The sequence below is a fragment of the Sardina pilchardus genome, chromosome 13, assembly GCF_963854185.1.
Source record: "Sardina pilchardus chromosome 13, fSarPil1.1, whole genome shotgun sequence".
NCBI classification, from domain to species: Eukaryota; Metazoa; Chordata; class Actinopteri; order Clupeiformes; family Clupeidae; genus Sardina; species Sardina pilchardus.
Genome location: NC_085006.1, coordinates 6472570 through 6492985, shown reverse-complemented (window position 1 = coordinate 6492985; position 20416 = coordinate 6472570). Strand labels below are relative to the sequence as shown.

General features: G+C 46.0%; 1 protein-coding gene across 2 annotated transcripts; it reads left to right on the top strand.

Annotated features, from left to right (window-relative positions):
* Positions 1-5811: 5811 nt before the first annotated feature.
* Positions 5812-10632, top strand: slitrk3a (SLIT and NTRK-like family, member 3a). 2 transcript variants are annotated; one of them, XM_062552577.1, is made up of 2 exons: positions 5812-5889; positions 6988-10632. In XM_062552577.1, the coding sequence occupies exon 2, from the start codon at positions 7037-7039 to the stop codon at positions 9644-9646; it is 2610 nt and encodes an 869-aa protein (XP_062408561.1). In that variant the 5' UTR covers positions 5812-5889; positions 6988-7036; the 3' UTR covers positions 9647-10632. The 2 variants fall into 2 exon arrangements, with proteins under 2 accessions (XP_062408561.1, XP_062408560.1); XM_062552576.1 differs by lacking the exon at positions 5812-5889 and adding an exon at positions 6605-6631.
* Positions 10633-20416: the final 9784 nt, after the last annotated feature.

Sequence of the window (20416 nt, the reverse complement as noted above, 5' to 3'; positions counted from 1 at the left end):
ACTCTCCCTCTCTCTTGCTCTCTCTCTCTCCCTCTCTCTCTCCCTCTCTCTCTCTCTCTCTCCCTCTGTTTCTCTCCCTCTCTCATCTCCAATCCTCTTTGCCGAAGAACAATACGGTTGGAGTTGGGCAGATAAACTCTAAGGGTCATTACACAGTGCGTCAAAAATTACCATGGCCTAATTACTCAACTGTGGCAGTGCAGCGAAAGTTGTGATGTGCAAGCCAAGTCGTGGAGAGAGAGGCCCTTTAAGTAGGGCACACAGAACCTTCTGCATGCTAGGATGAGAGGAGAGGGACACTCCACGCTGGGCTTTGAAGTGGCGGACCGGCACTGGACACTGCTCCAGTAATGGAGACTGCCACTGCAATACAGAGCACATCTTACTCGGAGGAAAAGCTGACATATTGGACTTCATGTGGTCTCCCCACTCACATTCATACAAGCGTGCGCGCACACACGCATACACACACACACACACACACACACACACACACACACACACACACACACACACACACACACACACACACACACACACTCTCTCGCTCTCTCTATCTCCCTCTCCTACACTCCCACATTTCTGCTTGTGTAGCTTTCCCTGCTGTCCTGTTCTATTTTGTGTCTGATGGCAAAAATTAGAGGCTCTGAGGTTGATGAGACTGTTAACGTTTTAGCTTGCTTTGCTAAATTTTCTGGCCATTAGTTCCCTCACACAATCTCTCTCTCTCCCTCTCCATCTCTCTTTCTCTCTCTCCATCTCTCTCTCTCTCTCCTTCTCTCGGTAGCCTCCCCTGAGGTTGCGGTGTGAATTAGGGTACTTTTCTCGCATGTTAGGCTCTTCAGCATGAGACAGTTTGGGGCTAGCGTGAGTCGCGGCAACAAAAGACAATAAAAAGCAGCGCTTAAAGATCTCGCTGGAGGTCCTGGTCTTGGCACTCAGCGACGCCACGGCGAGTGCCATCTGCGCTCCTCGACTCGGTTCCTCTCCGCCGCCGTGCCCAGGTGACGCTTTGTTCAACAAACCAGGCGAGAGAACGGGAAAAAAAACGGGCTCAGGAGAGACTATAACCTGACAGCACATTCCTCCCGGCGACCCAGGCTCCGCACTCGACATGCGAGAGACCCACTCACGGCCCACTCATGGCCCAGCCGAGGCCCACTCATGCAGGAGCGCGAGGGCCTGGCCTGCTCCGTGATGACTCAGATGGGTATTCCCAGCGCTGCATGTCTCGCCGTCAAGCGAACAAATAGGTGCGGTGTAATCAGAGGTGTTCTGACGGCTCCCGCTCTGTTATTGTAATATCAGCTGACGGTCCGCAGGGCCGTGTTCCATTGCCTCGAGGCCGTAACTGCTGTGCACGCTGTCACGCCCCAAAGTCAAAAGAGAGAGCAAATCAATTCTTCAGAAAATGGGGGGAAAATACTGAGATGAAACGTTTTGCTCGGCTATTTTGATATTTCAGGTCAGCAAGTAAATGAGAGGTAAAAATCCCTTCCAAAGCTTCGGAGTGCCATATCATCAGCACGATAATAAAACCTCAGGAAAAAAAACCTGTGTGTGTGTGTGTGTGTGTGTGTGTGTGTGTGTGTGTGTGTGTGTCTCACAGGTTTTGACATATTTTCTTTTTAGCCTACATTCCACGGTTGCTCTGTCTTGAGCATCTATGTGGGGAGTTGAGAGCAGCAGGTTCTGGCAGGTCTAAACCCCCCCAGGGAGAGCGCTCTGCTGGGGGGCCCGGGACGCCAGGATGTGCGCTGCTCAGCCACCACTTGATGATTTATTCACATGCGTAAATGGGTGATGCGCAAATGTACACGAGGTGTGGGAGAGAGAGATAGAGAGAGAGATAGAGAGAGAGAGAGAGAGAGAGAGAGAGAGAGAGAGAGAGAGAGAGAGAGAGAGAGAGGAGAGAGATAGAGAGAGAGGGAGAGAGAGTGCAGTCTACAATAAAACTGTGCAGAGAAGATGAATAGGTTGTGGAGAATATGGAGCACAGCAACACCTACAACAGACAGCATACCATGAACACATCTAGCGTGCTCTGAGGTTAACCGAGCTACTGTAAGACATGTGTGTGTGTGAGTGTGTGTGTGTGTGTGTGTGTGTGTGTGTGTGTGTGTGTGTGTGTGTGTGTGTGTGCGTGTGCGTGTGCGTGTGCGTGTGTGTGTGTATGTGCATGTTGAAGGAGTGGGCTGCTGGAGAGCAAAGCAGAGAGAAGTATGAAGCGGTCCTATTGACTGGTGGAGGAGCTGATGGCAGGGGAGTCATGAGTGGAGGCAGTCAGTGGGAGATGGATGCAGGGGTGGAGTGGCCCACAGAAGGACCTGCACTGAGCCAGCAGACTCAGCTCTCCAGCGGCATCTCATCTTGGCCTGACTCACGGGTGAGCTAGAGGGGCGGGTAAGGGGGAAGCGCTTTAGATATGCTAACAGTAAAAAGAGCACGGGACTATATGCTGCTATACATCTGTGTCCTTTTAGTGTTGATTATGGAATGGGACTCAATAGACAGTACTCAGTAAGATGCGTATGCAGAACGTCATCCAGCCAAGCCATCCGGGCTGATTTTGGGAGGACATTTTGTAAAGACGATGATGTCTGATAACCTAGCACCAGTGTTGACGGATATTTCGCCCCCCCCCCCCCCCCTATGAAAAGCCCATCCCAAAACAAAATAACAAAACAAGTAGAGCACACTCTTCAGCGCAAACAGAAGTGGACAGGGGAAATAGAGGAGAGATGAGTGGTGCGGTCAGAGGCCCAGGAGACTGTGGCGGCCCACTGGCTTTGGGGGGGAACAGCTAGTGTTTTGGGTTTGAGTGGCATGTTCACATCTGCCCTGCCTGACTTAGCAGCCCTCCCCGATGACTGGCAGAGCGTGGAGGAACTGCGCCCGGCATCCCCTGTGGCAGCACAGGCCGACAGGTGCGATTGATGCTCACCAAAAAAAAAAAAAAGCACTTAAAATTGTTCAGTCCAGTGGTTAAAATACAGAGGGGTGGATGTGGGGGTTGTGGTTTGTGGTTTGTGGTTTGGTCAAGGGGTGTAAAAGGCTAGTGAAGTCCAGGTGAAAATATGAGGCACCAAACTCCATGGTCAGACATAAACTCTCCCACCAATCGCCTTTGTTGGTCAGTTTAAAGTATATTTGCCAAACTTCCCACCATCCGCTCCTATCACTTTACCATAGTAGGCAGTATGGAGGATGTAGGCATACATGTTATTTCTCATCCAGAATCAGGGACTGATACAACTCTCTGGAAGACCTAAAACAAAAGACTGTTTTTGTTTGTTTTTCTGTTGTTTCTAACCATGGCAACCATAGGGAAAGAGTGGAGTGCAGTGCGGGAAAGAAAGATGTCAGATCAGCAGTGTGGTATAGAAGACTGACAGCTTTAAAGACTGCTGCACATTCACCAGCCAGCTCTTAAGCATGCACTTGTAACACACTCACACTAATCTATCTCTCTATCCCTCCCCCTCCCATCCTCTCTACCTCCTTCTCTCTCTCTCTCTCTCCTTCCCTCTCTCTTATTTTTCCTCTATTTTGTGTGTCCTCAACAAAACACACTAAACCTCACTGTGAAAAAGGCAACATGACCTGCTGAGAATGACTGTATGACTAAATGACTGCAAGATGGTTGTCTCAGTCGTAATGACCCCCCAGGTTAACTGAGAGTTTCTATCACATTTTAGTTGGTTTGAAAGCTCTTCCTGTTGGCTGCACAAATGGCATCTGATTGGTTTTGTAATAGCCTACAGCACTTGGGACAGGCTTGGTGATGTTCCCCTGAATAATCTCAGTCTGTGATCATGCCAGTCTCCCAAACACAACAATCAAACATTGGCAAGAGGGGATGTTTTGATGAGGCACTTCTTTTATTATTGTTTTTGGTGAGAACGACCAGATTATTAATAAATGGAGGATGAGCAACAACCAATTACCATTAAAAATATATACTTTACACGATCAGTAAAATAAATGGATACATAAAGCACACTGATATGTAGGGTTGTTGACACGAGTCATTTAAGTGCTCATTTGAAAAAAGGCATCCGGAAACAGAAGGAAAAGAAACATTTAAGACGGAAAACATTAGGCGAGCATGTAGCGTTCTAATGGACAATATTCAGGAGGACCCTCATTTGCATCCGCAATTTAGCCGTGCCCCACGCGCAGAGCTCTGTTGCCCGCTGCAGGCAGCGCGCGGGAACGGCACCGGGAACAGTGTACCGGGAGAGCGGAGCGGAGCGAGCACACACACACACTTCTCTGTGGCTCTGCTGCAGAGAGATCGAACTGATATTCCTTCACATACCTATGCACCCATCGAGAGGAGCAGGGGACAGGGTGTAAGTTGGCGTCCAGAACAGCTACGGCACAGATTTTAACATCAAGTACTAATTACTCGGTGTGTCCGAAGACTACATGTCTGACCAGATCATTAAAACTGTTTTAGAAAGGTTGAAAGAAATATGATTATTACACCCCTACAATGTTCCACATGCATAGTCCTAGAAATTGTTGTGCACATATTTTGGTAGCTGAAAATAACCTACTTGGTAGCTGAAAGTTGTGGAACTTTGCTTGAATAGAAACATAGAGATGGGCTCCACATTTGGTACATGCCATTACCATTCTCTCCAGGTATACTATGCGTTTCAGGGGCCACAGTTCCGATGCTGTCATTAATGGTCTACCCCAAACATTTGAGAGCGCCCTGACGCGCGTTCCCGGTGCGGCACTCGGCACGCTCAACCACCCGCACCTCCTCCCTCTCCACCATCACCACCGACGCTACCGACACACCAACGTCTCTCCCATCTCTCTCTCTGACTCTCCCCTCCCTTCGCAACCCTTTTCGCTCCCTTTTCCTCAAGCTCGTTTCCGTGACGTCTGAAGAGACCTGATCAGGAACGGCTCTTCGCGGCGTGATCCTGCATCCGAGCGATGCGGGTGCAGCAGGGGACGAGACGCCTCTCGGAGCGAGCCTGAGCTGCTACAGCTTTTCCCGGCACTGTTGAGTTTTTCGGTCGTACGAGGGGACCTGCATCATAAGCAAACCTATAGAAAAAGCTGGACATTACATGCGCATCACGTCTTCATTTTTTTTCTTTTTTGCCTCAGCTTCAGCGAGAAGAGAGAGCGAGGGAGAGATACAGAAAGAGAGAGCGAGAGAGAGAGGGGGGAAAGCTGAGGAGATGGTGGAAAGACGAGATCTAACAATCTTTTAACTAGTGTTTTTCTCTGATGCTACTAAATGCCTCCTCCAAAGAAGGTGAGTGGTGGGTTTGTCCGCTTATTTTAAATTCACAAACACGACATTTAGACTAACCTCATAGGAATTTGTACTGGCTAAACGGAGATTAGACCAAAGAAACAGTTTAGCTGTTTTTTAATTTGAAAAATAATCTTCAACATATCTACAACTGGGTTTAAATCACCACATTGGTATACTTTCACGGTGATACGTCTGAATTGACCTCTGGCAAACTATTCAACAGATTGGGCGAGATTTGCTTTAGAATTTCCAGATCTCTATATGCAGTGATGCAATTTGTTCGATGCATTTGACACTGTTTCCATCAGCTGTCTTGTGCAGTCTATTTAGAGATTTTCGTTTCCTTCCTCTGTGTGTGTGTGTGTGTGTGTGTGTGTGTGTGTGTGTGTGTGTGTGTGTGTGTGTGTGTGTGTGTGTGTGTGTGTGCGTGTGTGCGTGTGTGCGTGTGTGTGTGTGTGTGTGTGTGTGTGTTTGAATGTGTGTATGAATGTGTGTTTCATTCCTATGTATATCTCTTTCAGCCAGCAATCTGACGCTATCTGGGACTGCCCATCTCGACATCCACTCGATTCGGGAGATGTAAAGTTGAAACCCATTAAAACCGAGTAGGTACCCATTCCATCGATCCAAGGGGATGACAGGGCATCCGTGATGAGGTTATATGTGTTTTGCGTGTGTGGATTTCAGTAGCTTAACACACGACGTGAGAGACATATGAGAGGGGAGGGGAGCAGCGGCATAAAGTATGCTATTCATCGTAGAATGCAGTCACTTTCCTATGGCGGACCGCAGAGAAGCCAACATTTCGCGCCCACTTGAAGGACGATTTTGTATTATTCCCGATTTGGTATGCAGCGACGCGTTAGAGACAGAGCACAGTTTCCCCGTGAAAAAGGTGGGAGAGGACAGCCTCTGTGCAAGAGTGGGACTCAGCTCCGGTCGACTATTAGTTTCCTCACCGATCTGCAGATAAAACGCTATTGCGATAACAGCAAATCACGGCTGCTCAGTCTGCGGAAAAGCGAAGTTAGAATCGGGAGGTTTAACTTGACATTTACTGGCAACCTTGATACTTCTTTCGGTAAACGTCAGTTATTTTAAGTGGGTAACTCCGAATTCAGATGGATTATTGTTCCAGAATTACATGTGCGCTCATGTAGATGTGACATTTGATAAAACGCAACGGATTGGAATGAATCCCTTTTTGTTTGGTCCACCCAGCCGAATAAGGGTGCAGGTGCTGGAGTGAGAAACGCGATAGGCTGTGTTGTCAAACGTCTTCTGTTCTCTTTGCAATGTGTTTGGGAGCCGTGCTGATGGATCCAGTCAGAGTTGCCGTTAACAGGGGTAAGGTTTAATGTGTCTCCGGAAACCGCACCTTTGTAATGTCTCAGTGCTGAACGCAAAATTCGATAGTTATGTGACATCGTATCGTTAATAAAGAAAGTTGGGCTACTGAAATGGACACAGAGGACTTGTGTTAGTCAACGTTCCTTCCTGTATATTTTTACATGCATTATTAAAAGTCGCATATCATATTAAATAGGTACTTCATTTTGGTTGCGAGGTTCACTGGGTTTTATTGTTGCGCAGAGAGAAAAAAGAAGAAAATAAAGATGGGCTGTAACAAATACTACTGTCTGGTGCTTGTGTTCAGGGATGTCCTTCTGATTTGATTTTCTCTCTCTCTCTCTCTATTCCAGTGCTGTGAAGTGGCTCTTAGCCGTAGCTTCATCAGGTCTCGGCGGAAGGATGCTGTGGGTAACCCTGCTAAGCACAATAGCTTTAGGATGGACTACGCCGATCCCAATGCTGGACGACTCAGAGGAGATAGACGAGCCTTGCTTTGACCCCTGCTACTGTGAAGTGAAGGAGGGCATTTTCCACGTTCACTGCGACAGCAAAGGATTTACAAATGTCAGTCAAATATCCCAAACATGGACGAGGCCCTTCAAGCTCAACCTACAAAGAAACTCGATGCGCAAGTTGTACTTCAACAGCTTCCTGCATCTAAACAATGCCATATCGCTCAATCTGGGGAACAACGCATTACAGGACATCCATGTTGGTGCGTTCAATGGTCTGAGCATTTTGAAAAAGCTTTTCCTGCACGAAAATAAACTGGAGGTGTTCAGGAACGACACTTTCTTGGGCCTGGAAAGCCTCGAGTACCTCCAGGCTGATTATAACGTAATTAAAAGAATAGAGAGCGGGGCGTTTAGAAACCTGCACAAACTCAAAGTACTGATTTTGAATGACAATTTGATACCCGTTCTACCCAATCTGTTATTCAGGTCTGTCTCTCTCACGCACCTTGATTTACGTGGTAACCGGTTGAAGATTCTGCCTTACAGGGGCACACTGGAGTTCATTGGCCGCACTCTCATGGAGCTTCAATTAGAGGAGAATCCGTGGAACTGCGTGTGTGAGATTGTGCAGCTTAAAACGTGGCTTGAACGCATTCCTTACACAGCTTTGGTTGGTGACATTACGTGCGAGCACCCCTTTCACTTCCATGGCAAGGACCTACGTGAGATAAAACGGAGCGAGCTGTGTCCACTGCTCTCGGAGGCAGAAGTGGAGGCTAAGCTTGGCATCCCCAAAATACCGTTCAACAACGAGAACACGTGGCCCACAAAGCCCTCATCAATGCTGTCTTCATTTCACAACACTGCTTCGTCGGTGGAGTACAAAGACAGACCGAAGCCAACCAAAAGGCCCAGACCCACTAAAACTCCACCGACACCACGCAGTATTTACCCCGGGCCGAATCAGCCACCCGTTGCTGGTTATCAAACGAGACCGCCCATTCCTATCATCTGCCCAGCGGGATGTATCTGCAATTTACACATCAACGATTTAGGGCTCACCGTCAATTGTAAAGAGAAAGGCTTTCACAACATATCTGAACTAATGCCGCGCCCACTAAATGCCAAGAAGTTATACCTGAGTGGAAACTTAATACAGAAAATCTACAGATCGGACTTCTGGAATTTTTCCAGTTTGGATTTACTACACCTGGGCAACAATCGGATATCATATGTTCAAGAGGGTGCATTCATTAACCTGCCTAACTTGAAAAGCCTGTATCTAAATGGCAATGACATCGAGAGACTCACTCCAGGCATGTTTCGTGGACTTCAGACTCTGAGTTACTTGTACTTTGAATACAATGTTATACGAGAGATCCAGCCTGCCGCCTTCAGCCTGATGCCGAATCTGCAGCTGGTCTTTCTGAATGACAACCTGCTGCGCACTCTGCCCGTTGATGCTTTCGCTGGCACCTCGCTGGCCAGGCTCAACCTGCGCAACAACTACTTCCTCCACCTGCCAATCAGCGGGGTCCTGGAGCACCTGCACTCCATTGTCCAGATTGACCTCCACCAGAACCCATGGGACTGCTCGTGTGACATCATCCCGCTCAAGCAGTGGATGGAGAAGCTCAGCACCGTCATTGTTGTCGGGGAGGTGATCTGCAAGACGCCCGACTTCGCTTTCGGGAAGGATCTCCGCTCCCTTGACGCCGAGGTCATCTGCCCTGAGCTGAAGTTCACTGCTCCCTCCGCCGCTTCGCCCGACGACATGACATCCACCAGCACTTTCGGATTAGGATACGCCTCGGCGACTGGCGCTGTCCCTCTCTCGGTGCTGATTCTGAGTCTGTTGATACTGTTCATCTCCGCTGTGTTTGTGGCTGCTGGTCTGTTCGCCTTCGTCCTGAGGAGACGGAAGAAACTGCCCTTCAGAAAGCGACAGGAGGTGGACCTGACTGGCATCCAGATGCAGTGCAGGATATTCGAAGAGCGGCAGACCGCCTCGCCAGAGAAACCGCCCGGCCACGTCTACGACTATATCCCCCACCCAGTCACACAGATGTGCAACAACCCCATATACAAACCACGAGAGGGGGAAGGTGAAGAACAATTCGCCGAGACCAAGGAAAACAACAGCAATTATCGAACTCTGCTGGAGAAAGAGAAAGAATGGACAATGGCTCTGTCCAATTCTCAACTCAACACTATTGTCACCGTCAATCAGGCGGGGGACATAGCGAGCTTTCACGAAAACGGGGTGCTTTGCCCCACAGTCATAGACAGCCAGAGACCTACCCCCACGGTGGGGTTTGTAGACTGCCTGTATGGCACAGTTCCTAAATTAAAGGACATGCACGTTGCACATGCACACCCCCCAGGAATGCAATATCCCGATTTACAGCAAGACGCCAGATTAAAAGAAACATTTCTTTTCACCGCGGGTAAAGGATTTCCCGAGCAGACCCAAAGCGAATACCTCGAGTTAAGGGCCAAACTCCAAACCAAGCCGGATTACCTCGAAGTGTTGGAGAAATCATACCGATTCTAACCAGAGAATACTTTTTTCTTGCCCAAAACAATACGGAACAACAAAAAAAGCAGCATGACGAAAAACAACAACAACAACAACAACAACAACAAAAACAAAAACATATATATTACAAACAAATGTTTTCCCCCAAGTCGTTTTGGAGGAAAGGCCATACTCAGATATTCAATGAAGTGCCTTTTTCAGAGTAGCCAGCAATGTTATCAACCCTTATTTTTATACAAAACAGATTTTTGGTTGCGCAGTGGGAGGCATTCGGAGCGTATAATTCTAAATAGTAGACGAAGCCTTCACGCAGTGAGAGCGTTCACATGGTTCGTGTAGGGATCCGCGAGGAGCAGGATGTCTCCACGGCTTGTCTCTCACGCGCGGATATTTGCCCAAGGTCTGGCACAGTTTGTAGAATATTGCAGTTTGCTGCATGCACTCGACTGCAGGGGTGGGTATTGCTCCAAACTATCACTCACGTATAATAGAGATACTGCAACGCATTATTGTTCAGTGGTCTATTTAATTTTATAATATTACAAAAACAGACAAAAAGTGTGTCTCTCGAGGACTCACCCAAGGATCAACATTTGTGAATATATAACGACACTGAAGATTTTATGGAATTCAACGCACTTTCTTAAGAAAAATGCTTCTGGATATTATCACTAACGGCTTTGTAGGAAGCACTTTTAATGTTTTCTCTCACAAAGATTTGAAAAAATGTGCATATATTTATTCTGTAATTTCAGTGAAAAATTTAACTTGTAAAGGTAATGTTAAATCAATGTATAGTGATTATGCGTCTGGTATAGCCTTCTTAATAAAACAAACTCTTAAATCAATAAAGAGGTGCTAATGCATACTGTTTGTGTACAACAGCTAGCAGAAGTATTGATACGTGAGTACTATGTGGTAATACCAGACTGTGGGATCGAATCTGTACATGCCCGGAAATACTTTGAGGTTTGCTGATTCGCATCATATGTTTTTTTGTTTTTTTTGCTGCTTTGAACAAACAAAATGAAACTATTCAAGGTCCATGACCGACATTGTCGATGCATGAGAAAAAGTTGGATGTCCATTGACATAATGAACTCGGGTTAATGCTTTGGAAAATGGTAGATAAACTTTTGTTTTGAAATGGTAGCAATGGTTGTATGGCACATGGGCAGTAGTTTGACTCAACCTTTCTATGGAAGAACCATTATTGTTTTTGACCACAAGGGGGCAATAGCGAGACATTCAGAGGTGGTTAACAACACGTTTTTCTCAACCAGGTTAACCGTGACAGTTCACAAGACACTCCTTGCGAAATGTCTGTGACCACATTCCGTTAAATATTAAGCATGCTGGCAATGCTCTGGGCAAGTATAACTCAAATAAGGTTATCCGTTAATGCCCGCTATTGTCTGTTAGTTATGTAACAAGGTGTAGGATGCAAGGTAACCTTACTGCCTTTTTCTAATGATGGAGTGCTTCTCATTCTCGGGAGTTCTCTCCTCTGGGAGTGTTGCGCATGACTTGAGGGAAGAATCTGAGAAAGACAATGAATCAAGGCCGTGGTTATTTTAGTTGTCTCCTTAAAACTGATACATTGCACTTTTACATTTGATGAGAGGTTCTGTAGTTACTTGCCTTTACAGAAGAACAGACATTCAACACTTCATGGGTTTTTTCTTTCATGTAATAGTTTTATGCTGTATAATTATTTTCATCATTATGCTCAAACGTGTCATTTCATCTCAACTCTGCCCAACAGCCTTGAAAATCAAGACTTTCATGTCATTCCTACAATCCACAAGCCAATCAGACAAGGTATCTCACAAAAACGAAATGTATACCTTTTCCCATATGAGAAATTGGTTAATTTAATTCTTAAAACAACACAAATGTTCATTGTACCACCGCTCATCACGGGTGATTTAATCAGCGATATCGCACATGGTTGTGATCTGTGACTAAAATGGAAATTATCCTTTTTTTCCCGCTCACATACACTGACAAGTGTATTGCCATGTTCTAATAAATTATATTTGTATCTATGGTCATCTGGGTTCCATTTTGTGCCTCGAAGGTCACTTTTCAGACTTCACAGAATGGCTATGTTAGTGGGGTTTGGAATGAGCAGTGCACATACACAGGCCATTATGTGAGATGGGGAGGCTCTGTCAGATATGGTAATGGATAGCTCTAGGATGGCGTTGTGGTAGTGTAGATGCATTTTGGTCGTTTGACGGCAGAATCATGCTCGATGCTTTACCACATACACCTGCTTGTGTGGCTGGTCTCTATGTCCCTCTCTCTGGGTCAGTTGAAGGCAAAAGGTTCCCTTTTATGTGATTTTGTTGTTTTCTTATTGTTTTCTGCAAAACTGCAGCTGAACGTTTGGCTGAGGAGGTGTGTGTGTGTGTTTGTGTGCTCTGGGGAACAGAGATGGGGAATGTCACCTTGACTCAGCCTGTACTGGTCTCCAGGGCTGAAGCACAGACAGCTAGTGAACCTGCACAGAGGGTTCTAGAAGTAGCCCAGAACGTGCCTTATTTCTGGAGGCTCATGAGGTTCTGGATTTGAAAAGAGGCTGCTGCGTTTGGGCACACACAAATGAGCTGTGCATCTGTGCCGTGTGGTGGTGTGGACTTTGGCTGCAGGGGTTTCCAGATTGTGTTGAGATGTTGCCTTGGTTGCAGGACTTAATGCAGCACTGAGTGTGGCCATCTTCAGCGGTCATTAGCTCCTTTTTGAACGGCTTCAGTCGCCTTTTGCTTTACTGGCATTCCGTGCCTCAATTACATTGTCTGCAAACAACGATTTGATTGTTGTATTGTTATTATTTATCTTCGGCTATGACAGTAATTGTTTATTCCTTGCCTACACAAAGGCATTAATTAACTGAAAATGATCAAAACCCTTTGTATGGAGAAGGAAAGGGAGTAGAAAGGAAGGGGGGGACAAGCATAGCGTGCAGTGTCAGCACTCACAAGCTTGACGACAGGTTGCTTGAAGACCCACTACTTTTCAAAAAAAAAGGGGGCAGGCAAATCTCACACTTTTTTGTTCTTCAAACAGAAGGCAGCAGTCCAATTAGTGTCAGCGTGTTGAAAAAAAAGCGAGCGCTCCATCGCTCTGGGATACCTTTATGATCTGCTGTGGGTGGAGAGGGACCCCATATGCTCGAGCCATGTTTCTGTTTTGTGCGCGGCGTCTGTGCGTTCCACCATTAGTATGTAGAGCCGACGCCAAACATGGCTTCAGAAGTGTGGGGGGAGTGTTGGCTGCTCAGTGACCTGTGGTGCTGAACGAGCGTGCGCTGTCCAAGGTGCTGAATTTACAGAGTGGAGGAGCCAGCCGGCCCTCTCCATCTACAGACAGTAATTTAGCTGACATTAGTGCTGACAGGGCTTCGTGTCTGTTGTGTAGCGTTTGAACTCCACTCCTCTCGAGCGCTAATGAACTTTCGGAGAGAGTGGCACACACAGCCCCTCTGATGTAGTGTGTGCACCTTTAAAACATCTCGCCAGATTGAACTGATACACAACACAACACCGTCGTAGCCTGACATGCCAGACAACTACAACGCACCAAAATAACTCAGCCGGCTGTCTGCCGCTAAAACAGAAAAGATGATATCTTGCATGGCTTGTCTCTGGGATTCAGCCGCTTGTCGACGTTGTCTTGTCTCGGCTGCCACGGCTGCGTGAAGCTGTTCTGTATTCGGCGTTAAGTGCGAGGCTCTCCAGCGTTGTGCTGGCTGGCGGAGCTGCTCTGTAAAGTGTTAAATGGGAGAGGTGGTGCTGGGATTAGGCTCTGCCTAGCCTGCCTCATTGCTGTGCGGCGACTGCTGAAGCCCGGCCTCTGCTGCTGCTGCTGCTGCTGCGGTGGCGGCTGCATACTGTACCGAGCTCATTATGAGTGCGGCGTCGGCTTGCAGTGTTGAGTGGCGACTGAGCTGTGGCGCTTGAAGCCCCCTGCACGTAAATCATTGATGCCTGGCAGTACAGTAAAGGAGAGGGCTGCAGTGTGTACAAAAAGCACTTCTCTCTCTCTCTCTCTCCCTCTCTGTCACTCACACTCACTCACTCACTCACACGCATTCTCTCTCTAAGTCACTCACACTCACTAACATACACTCTCCCTCTCTCGCACACAGAAACACACCCACAACCACACAGAAACAAACCCACACACACACACACACACACACACATTCTACTGTTGGAAGGAGGGTGTGAAGTGCTAGTCAATACAGCCAGGCCTTCAACACTGAGTCAGCATAACACACATCCTTCTCAGGTTTTATAAAGAGGCTCCTGCTCCTTGGCCAATAGGGTGTGAACGTCAGCTGCAAGCAACACTCAGTATTAGGATCTGAACAGCCAGATCTATCTGATGCTATCAGCAGGTGGGCTAGTGTGCATAACTGTGTTTACTGCCAACATGCCTGTTTTGTATGTGTGTGTGTATGTGTGTGTGTGTGTATGTGTATTGTCAGCCTCCGAGGGTTCTGCTTTGATTTGCCTGGGCTGTGCTCTTCCCTGATGTCAGTGTTTTTTTTTGTTTGAGTATTGCAGAGTGCAGCGTGCCACACTCCAGCCCCCGGCTCCTGTTTTTAGTGTGATTATGCTTTTGTTTTTCATTTGCACAATTGTTTTCACTTCATTTTAATATTGAGGGATTTATGTACTTGGACGTTGCAGGTTGTGACACGGGAGACAGCGGGAGAGATGCATAGAGAGAAAGAGAGAGAGAGGGAGAGAGAGAGAGAAAAAGAGAGGGAAAGAGAGGAATTTCTAATCCTGGTCTCAGCTGGATGGGGGGGGGGGCATGGAAGGCTTGTGGATGAAATACCCTGGGAGCGGTCGCCTGCTGTTTTATTGGTGTCCGACACCTCTGCCTCGGTCAAACCACTTCTCTTCCTACGGGGGACGCGGGCACAAAGGCCAGACGTTTAATCACAAATGAGAGCCCCCACACAGGGGGTCTGGGCCAGCCCACTGCTTTTGCTCCCCTGGTTGCTCGGAGGCACAGATCTAGACTTCTGTGCGTGAGTGTGTTTGTTCTCTCTCTCTGTGACTGTGTGTGTGTGTGTGTGGTTGCTGGTGCCCTGCAGCCATTTTCCTAGATCTGTTCTGTGGGCACATCATGGCACAGCTCTCTCCACACACACACACACACACACACACGCCCGCCCGCGCGCGCGCGCGCGCACACACACACACACACACACACACACACACACACATACACACACACACGCACACACAAACACTCACACACACACACACTCCCCCAGAGAGCGGCTCTGTTTGATATGGGGCGCTGTCATACTGAGGCAGTTTGCTGTTGTTTTTTTTATGTGCCTGTGTTTGCGAGGAGGGACGTGTGAGCGAGGGGCCGCTGTGGAGCTGCCATCTCCTTGACGTGGGCTGAGCCGAGCCGCTCTGCGCTGGGCTGCTCGGGGTCCGTCAGCGTCCAGGCCTGTCTCCGCCTCATTAGAATGGACCTGCGGAGAGATGCAGACGCCACCGGCACCCATCGATCCACCCGCCAGCGGCTCCGTCCGCACGGTCGATGGGAATAACCAGTCGCTGTGTGTGGTTAATTGCATCTGTGTGTGCGTGTGTGTGTGTAGTGGTGGTGAGGGGCCGTGTGTGTGTGTGTGTGTGTGTGGGGGGGGGGAGTAAATTCCACTGTCACACTAAAAGCATACATGTTATCATTTTGTGAAGTTTCTCTGTTTTTTAGTCCTTAATTGTCAACCCTGCCTTGTTTCTGTCTTCTGCGGCAAATTGGTTGTTCTGTCTACACAGGAGTGATCACACATGTCTTAGGTGTGTGTTTGTGTGTGTGTGTGTGTGTGTGTGTGTGTGTGTTTGTATGTGTGTGCACATATGTGTGTGCATGTAAATATGTGCCTGTGCATTTGCATATGCTTGTTGTGCATAGGACTGCATAAATATAATAACTTCCACCCACACGTTACTAAAGATAATACAAACCTGCCCTTTTCAAACATAATAATCCCATAGACAAAATAACTGTTGCCTAGCAAAAATATAACAATAATTTCCTACAAATAGGAAATTGAGGACTGGAGGGTTCGGGTGGACTATTTCCCCACTATACTGATAGAATGGTGTGTTTGGTGCATCTGTGCTTTAAGGAAAATGTTACATTGTTCTGGCTCTAATGTTTTGGAACGTTTTCAATTTGAAGCACCTCTTGCAAACCCACTGTAGATGTATGGCATGGTCAAAGGCATCCAGTGATGGGAGTCTAGAAAAGCTCAGCCTATTAAGGGCTGAACTCCCTCGTGCTGTTAGTAGTGTGGCTGATCTTGCAGAAGCCCACAGTCCAAATAGTGGTGAATTTCCCAATACTAATTAGGCTGGTTAAACCACAACACAAACACACGACAGAGGAAACTGTCTGTATGATTATTTCACCAACAATACATTTACATTCAGTCATTTATAGCAGGCAATAGCAAGCATGACAGTGGGACTTTGCTGCTTGGCCCCTAACAACACAGTTTGGACACAGTGAAAACAACACTGTTAATCTAAAAGATCTCTTAACTCTACTCACAATGACAATGCAATAACAGTACCACCATGTGTTAATCTAAAAGATCTCTTAACTCTACTTACTATGACAATGCAATAACAGTAACACCATGTGTTAATCTAAAAGATCTCTTAACTCTACTTACTATGACTATGCAATAACAGTACCACCATGTGTTAATCTAAAAGATCTCTTAACTCTACTCACAATGACAATGCAATAACAGTACCACCAGGTGTTAAACTCTCGTGGGTTGTGTAACATTTATTTAACCCGTTTCTACCTCTGACCTCTCTCACCATGTGGATTGGTAAAGTATGAAATAAGTGCAACAACGGATCTGATAGAGAGTGTGTGTATGAGTGAATTTGTACATTCATTCATTTCTGTATAAACTGCAGTGATGTACTGTTCGTCAGTTGTTGCAATTTTGACAGAACATGTGAAAATCAATAGCTGGTGACACTTGAACTTTGCTGCTTGTTCCCTAACTATAATTTGGACACAGTATAAATAACACTCTGTCAATCTAAAAGTAAACAAAGGAAGGATTACATTTTCAAATGTATATTTTCATTTGTATATGTTATTAGATGAGGAAGATTTGGGACTACATACTGATATGAACATTTGGATGTGGATTTATTTATGGACTATATTTGTGGCTTACAGTGGTGCATTTTCCTCAAATAACAACACACAAAATAATTGTCAAGTTTGTGGGAAAGGGGATATTGCATTTGTTGTATAGGCATCAGTTATTATATGGGGAGTTATTGTTTGGTGGATTATTGTGCTTTAAAAGTCCACATTTATATTCCATTTTTGGATTATTATGTGGGAAGTTATTATGTGGGACGTTATTTTGTTTTGGGATGTAACAAGGACACTGCAGCATAATTAAAGGTTGTGAAGCTGACATGTGCGGTTCTATGGCAGACTGCTGACTTCCTGTGGAAGCTGACAGTGCAGAGGCAGAGTGTGAAAAGAGAGGTGAAGAGAGGAAAGGGGGATTGGCAGGAAAGAGAAGAGAAGGGGGTGGGTGGAACAGGATGAAGAGGTGGGGTAGAGTTACAGGGGTGTGGGGGAAATGATTTTGTTTGGGCAAAGGTTAGCTGTCCAGGAAGCTGGACACCACAGAAAAATGGATTGGCAGGAGTTGGTAGAGCTGTTTGTGTTTCTCCCTCACTCTATTATTCTCTCTATGTCTTTGTGTGTGTGTGTGTGTGTGTGTGTGTGTGTGTGTGTGTGTGTGCGCGTGCGCTTATTGCACATGTGTATGAGGATCACTGAGTCGTCAGTACTTAGAGTGGCCTCCCCACAGCCCTACTCCTGCTTTGTCAACCCGGTGGTGCTATTAGCGTCGGCCAAAGCCAGCTCGGCATGTTTGCCTGCGCATGCTCCATTCAAACCAAGTCCTCTGTCAACACCGCATCAGCTCAGCTGGCTACAAAGGTGTTTGTTTGTTTACTGGACTGTTTTGACATACTATACATGCATACATCTGCTGCTTAGTGCTATGAAAGATGGATGAATTAAAGATAGATAATTTGCATGCAAGCACAAGGCCAGGAAGGCTGTTCTTGTACTGATACAGTAATGATCAGTGTTGGCCTACGTTGTGGTGGAGTTGGCGGAAAGGAAGGGAACGTGTGGGGCTGTTTACACATGAGCTGTGGTTTAGTGGTCATTCACCTAGAACACTTTAACACCAAGAGATGCTAGGCTATTAAAGAAGGACATCCTTAATGATTCTCTTGCAGAATGACTGCAGATCAAGCTGATATTTTGGCACAGAAATACAATCTGATTTTGATCCTACTGATTTGATTTTCATTTGCTATCTTATATAGTAGACATATACATGTTTTTACCTGTTGTTAATACTGTAGGTCTATATCAAAATCCTCAGATGACACATGTAAAATATAGCTTTCAACTTTGTTGCAAATATAATGTAGGGACCATTTTGCTGTTTTTTTCTTTTTTTTTTTTTAATTATTATTATTTTTTATCCACAATCCATTGAAAAGGCCTGTGAGTGCCGGTGATGGCAGGCAATCTGTTTAACCGGTGCGGTCTGTGCTGCTGAGATGCACCTGTTTGACTCTTGCTGCAAAGTGGGTGCAGCGGAAAGAGCTGACCAGCAAAACCATTTCACTCTTTTGAAATGTGTACATCTGCAGTCCTTCCAAGAGGCTAAAAGGCTCCCCATTGATTTCTGCTTGTGTTGAGTCAGGATTAGTCATGTGAGTTCAAAACTAGAGCATGGGAGTGGAACACGACTTCACTCCACAAAGCACTGGCCTCACGTAGCCTGCTTTCAGATGAAAGAGACAACATCGAGCGGCCAGGCCTCTGTTTGCTTCCATTTAGAATTTTCTTGTAAGATTCTATCTCATTGTATATATGGTGTTTATTGTATCCCTTGGTCTACTCTTTCTATGTTGTTATCTTTTGTATTTTGTTGTGTCTGTATTCACTGCGATACTCTCTTCCCAGCAAGGGAGAGGGAGAAAGGAAAGGCACAGATGGACTGAAAATGATGTCTCATAATTCAAATAAGTCACTGATTCACTCTGAGAGGATAAGGCAAGCCGCACTGCTTTTAGAATGAGTAAGTGGGAGTCGATGTATGAATATATTGATTGTTTTTGTACTTGTATGCATGTATGGGTAGGTGGGTGGGTGACATAGGGATTTAGGGGAAGAAAGAAAGAAAGAAAGAAAGAAAGAAAGAAAAAGAAAGAAAGAAAGAAATGGGTGAGTTTAAATTTGCGGCTGGTTTTGTCAGTTGTGGTGTGTGTGCAAACATGAGTCTCCCATTGGATTTGTGTATGTCTGTCGACAAAGAAAATCACAATTTTGGTTGCAACAGCCATGCGCTGTGATTGTTGATGGCAATTTTATGAGTCATTCAACTCGTAAAATGTTGAGGCATTTCTGGTGATTTGTGTTTTATTTGGCCAGATGCCTATCTCTTCATCTATTCACAAAGACAGTGCAATAACGGTACCACCATGTGTAAGTGTCCTTGACATGCACACACGGATTGTGTAATGTTTATAGACAATTTTACATTGTTGTGGCTCTAACGTTTTGGAACGTTTTCAAGCACCTTTTGCAAACCCATTGTAAATGTAGGGCATGGTCAAAGGCATCCAATGGGAATCTAGAAAAGCTCATCCTATTACTGTAAGGGATGAACATGCTGTCAGTAGTGTGTCTGATCTTGCAGAAGCCCTATACCACAGTCCAAATAGTGGTGAATTTCCCAATACTAATTAGGATGGTTTAACCAACACACGGCAGAGGAATGGCTTGTTAGCCTGGGTGTTCCCATACTGCCTTGCGCGGTGATTTCAATCCCACTGCTAAGCCAGTCTGGAAACTAACGCCCAAATGTTCGCCTGAAGTTGGCGAACCAATCACAGAACATCCGAGAAGTTTCCGTTGCCTTCTTGCGTCTACATTCGACGCCAAAGGTTTACACTGATGTCAATGGCAGCCCTTAGCGTTGCACACGAAAGAGTTGGGTGAGCTATGCGCATTTGATAGACATCCGTGGCGCCCAATGAACAGATCTGGGCATTTTTTCAAATACAAGAAAATGAACGTCTGGTTGCCAGACCACGTCTCATTTGAGAAGTGGTAGGCGTTAGCCAGGCTAATGGCTTGTATGATTATTTGACAAACAATGCCTTTGTACATTCAGTTCTTTCTGGTTAAGCTGCAGTGGCGTATTACATTTGTGAGTTATTAAAATTTTGATAGAACATTTGAAAATCAACAATAATAGCAGGTGACACTTGGACTTTGCTGCTTGGCCCCTAACAACAATTTGGACACAGTAAATCTGGAAAAGATTTGGGACAATATACTGATATAGAAATGTGCATGTGGAAAGAGCATGTGGATTTATTTATATTTATTCGAGTTGGACAAAGGCATCTGCCACAAATACCATAACCATAACCATATTTATGGACCATATGTGTATACACACTATACTTGTACTGGATTTTGCAAGATTCTTATCTCGAACTCTACTCACAATGACAATGCAATAACAGTACCACCATGTGTTAAGCTCCCATAGGTTGTGTAACATTCCTTTCACCCGCTCCGACCTCTGCCCTCTCTCACCACATGGATTGTGAAAGTATGAAATGAGTTCAAAAATGTACCATCTGATAGAGAGTGTGTGCATGAGAG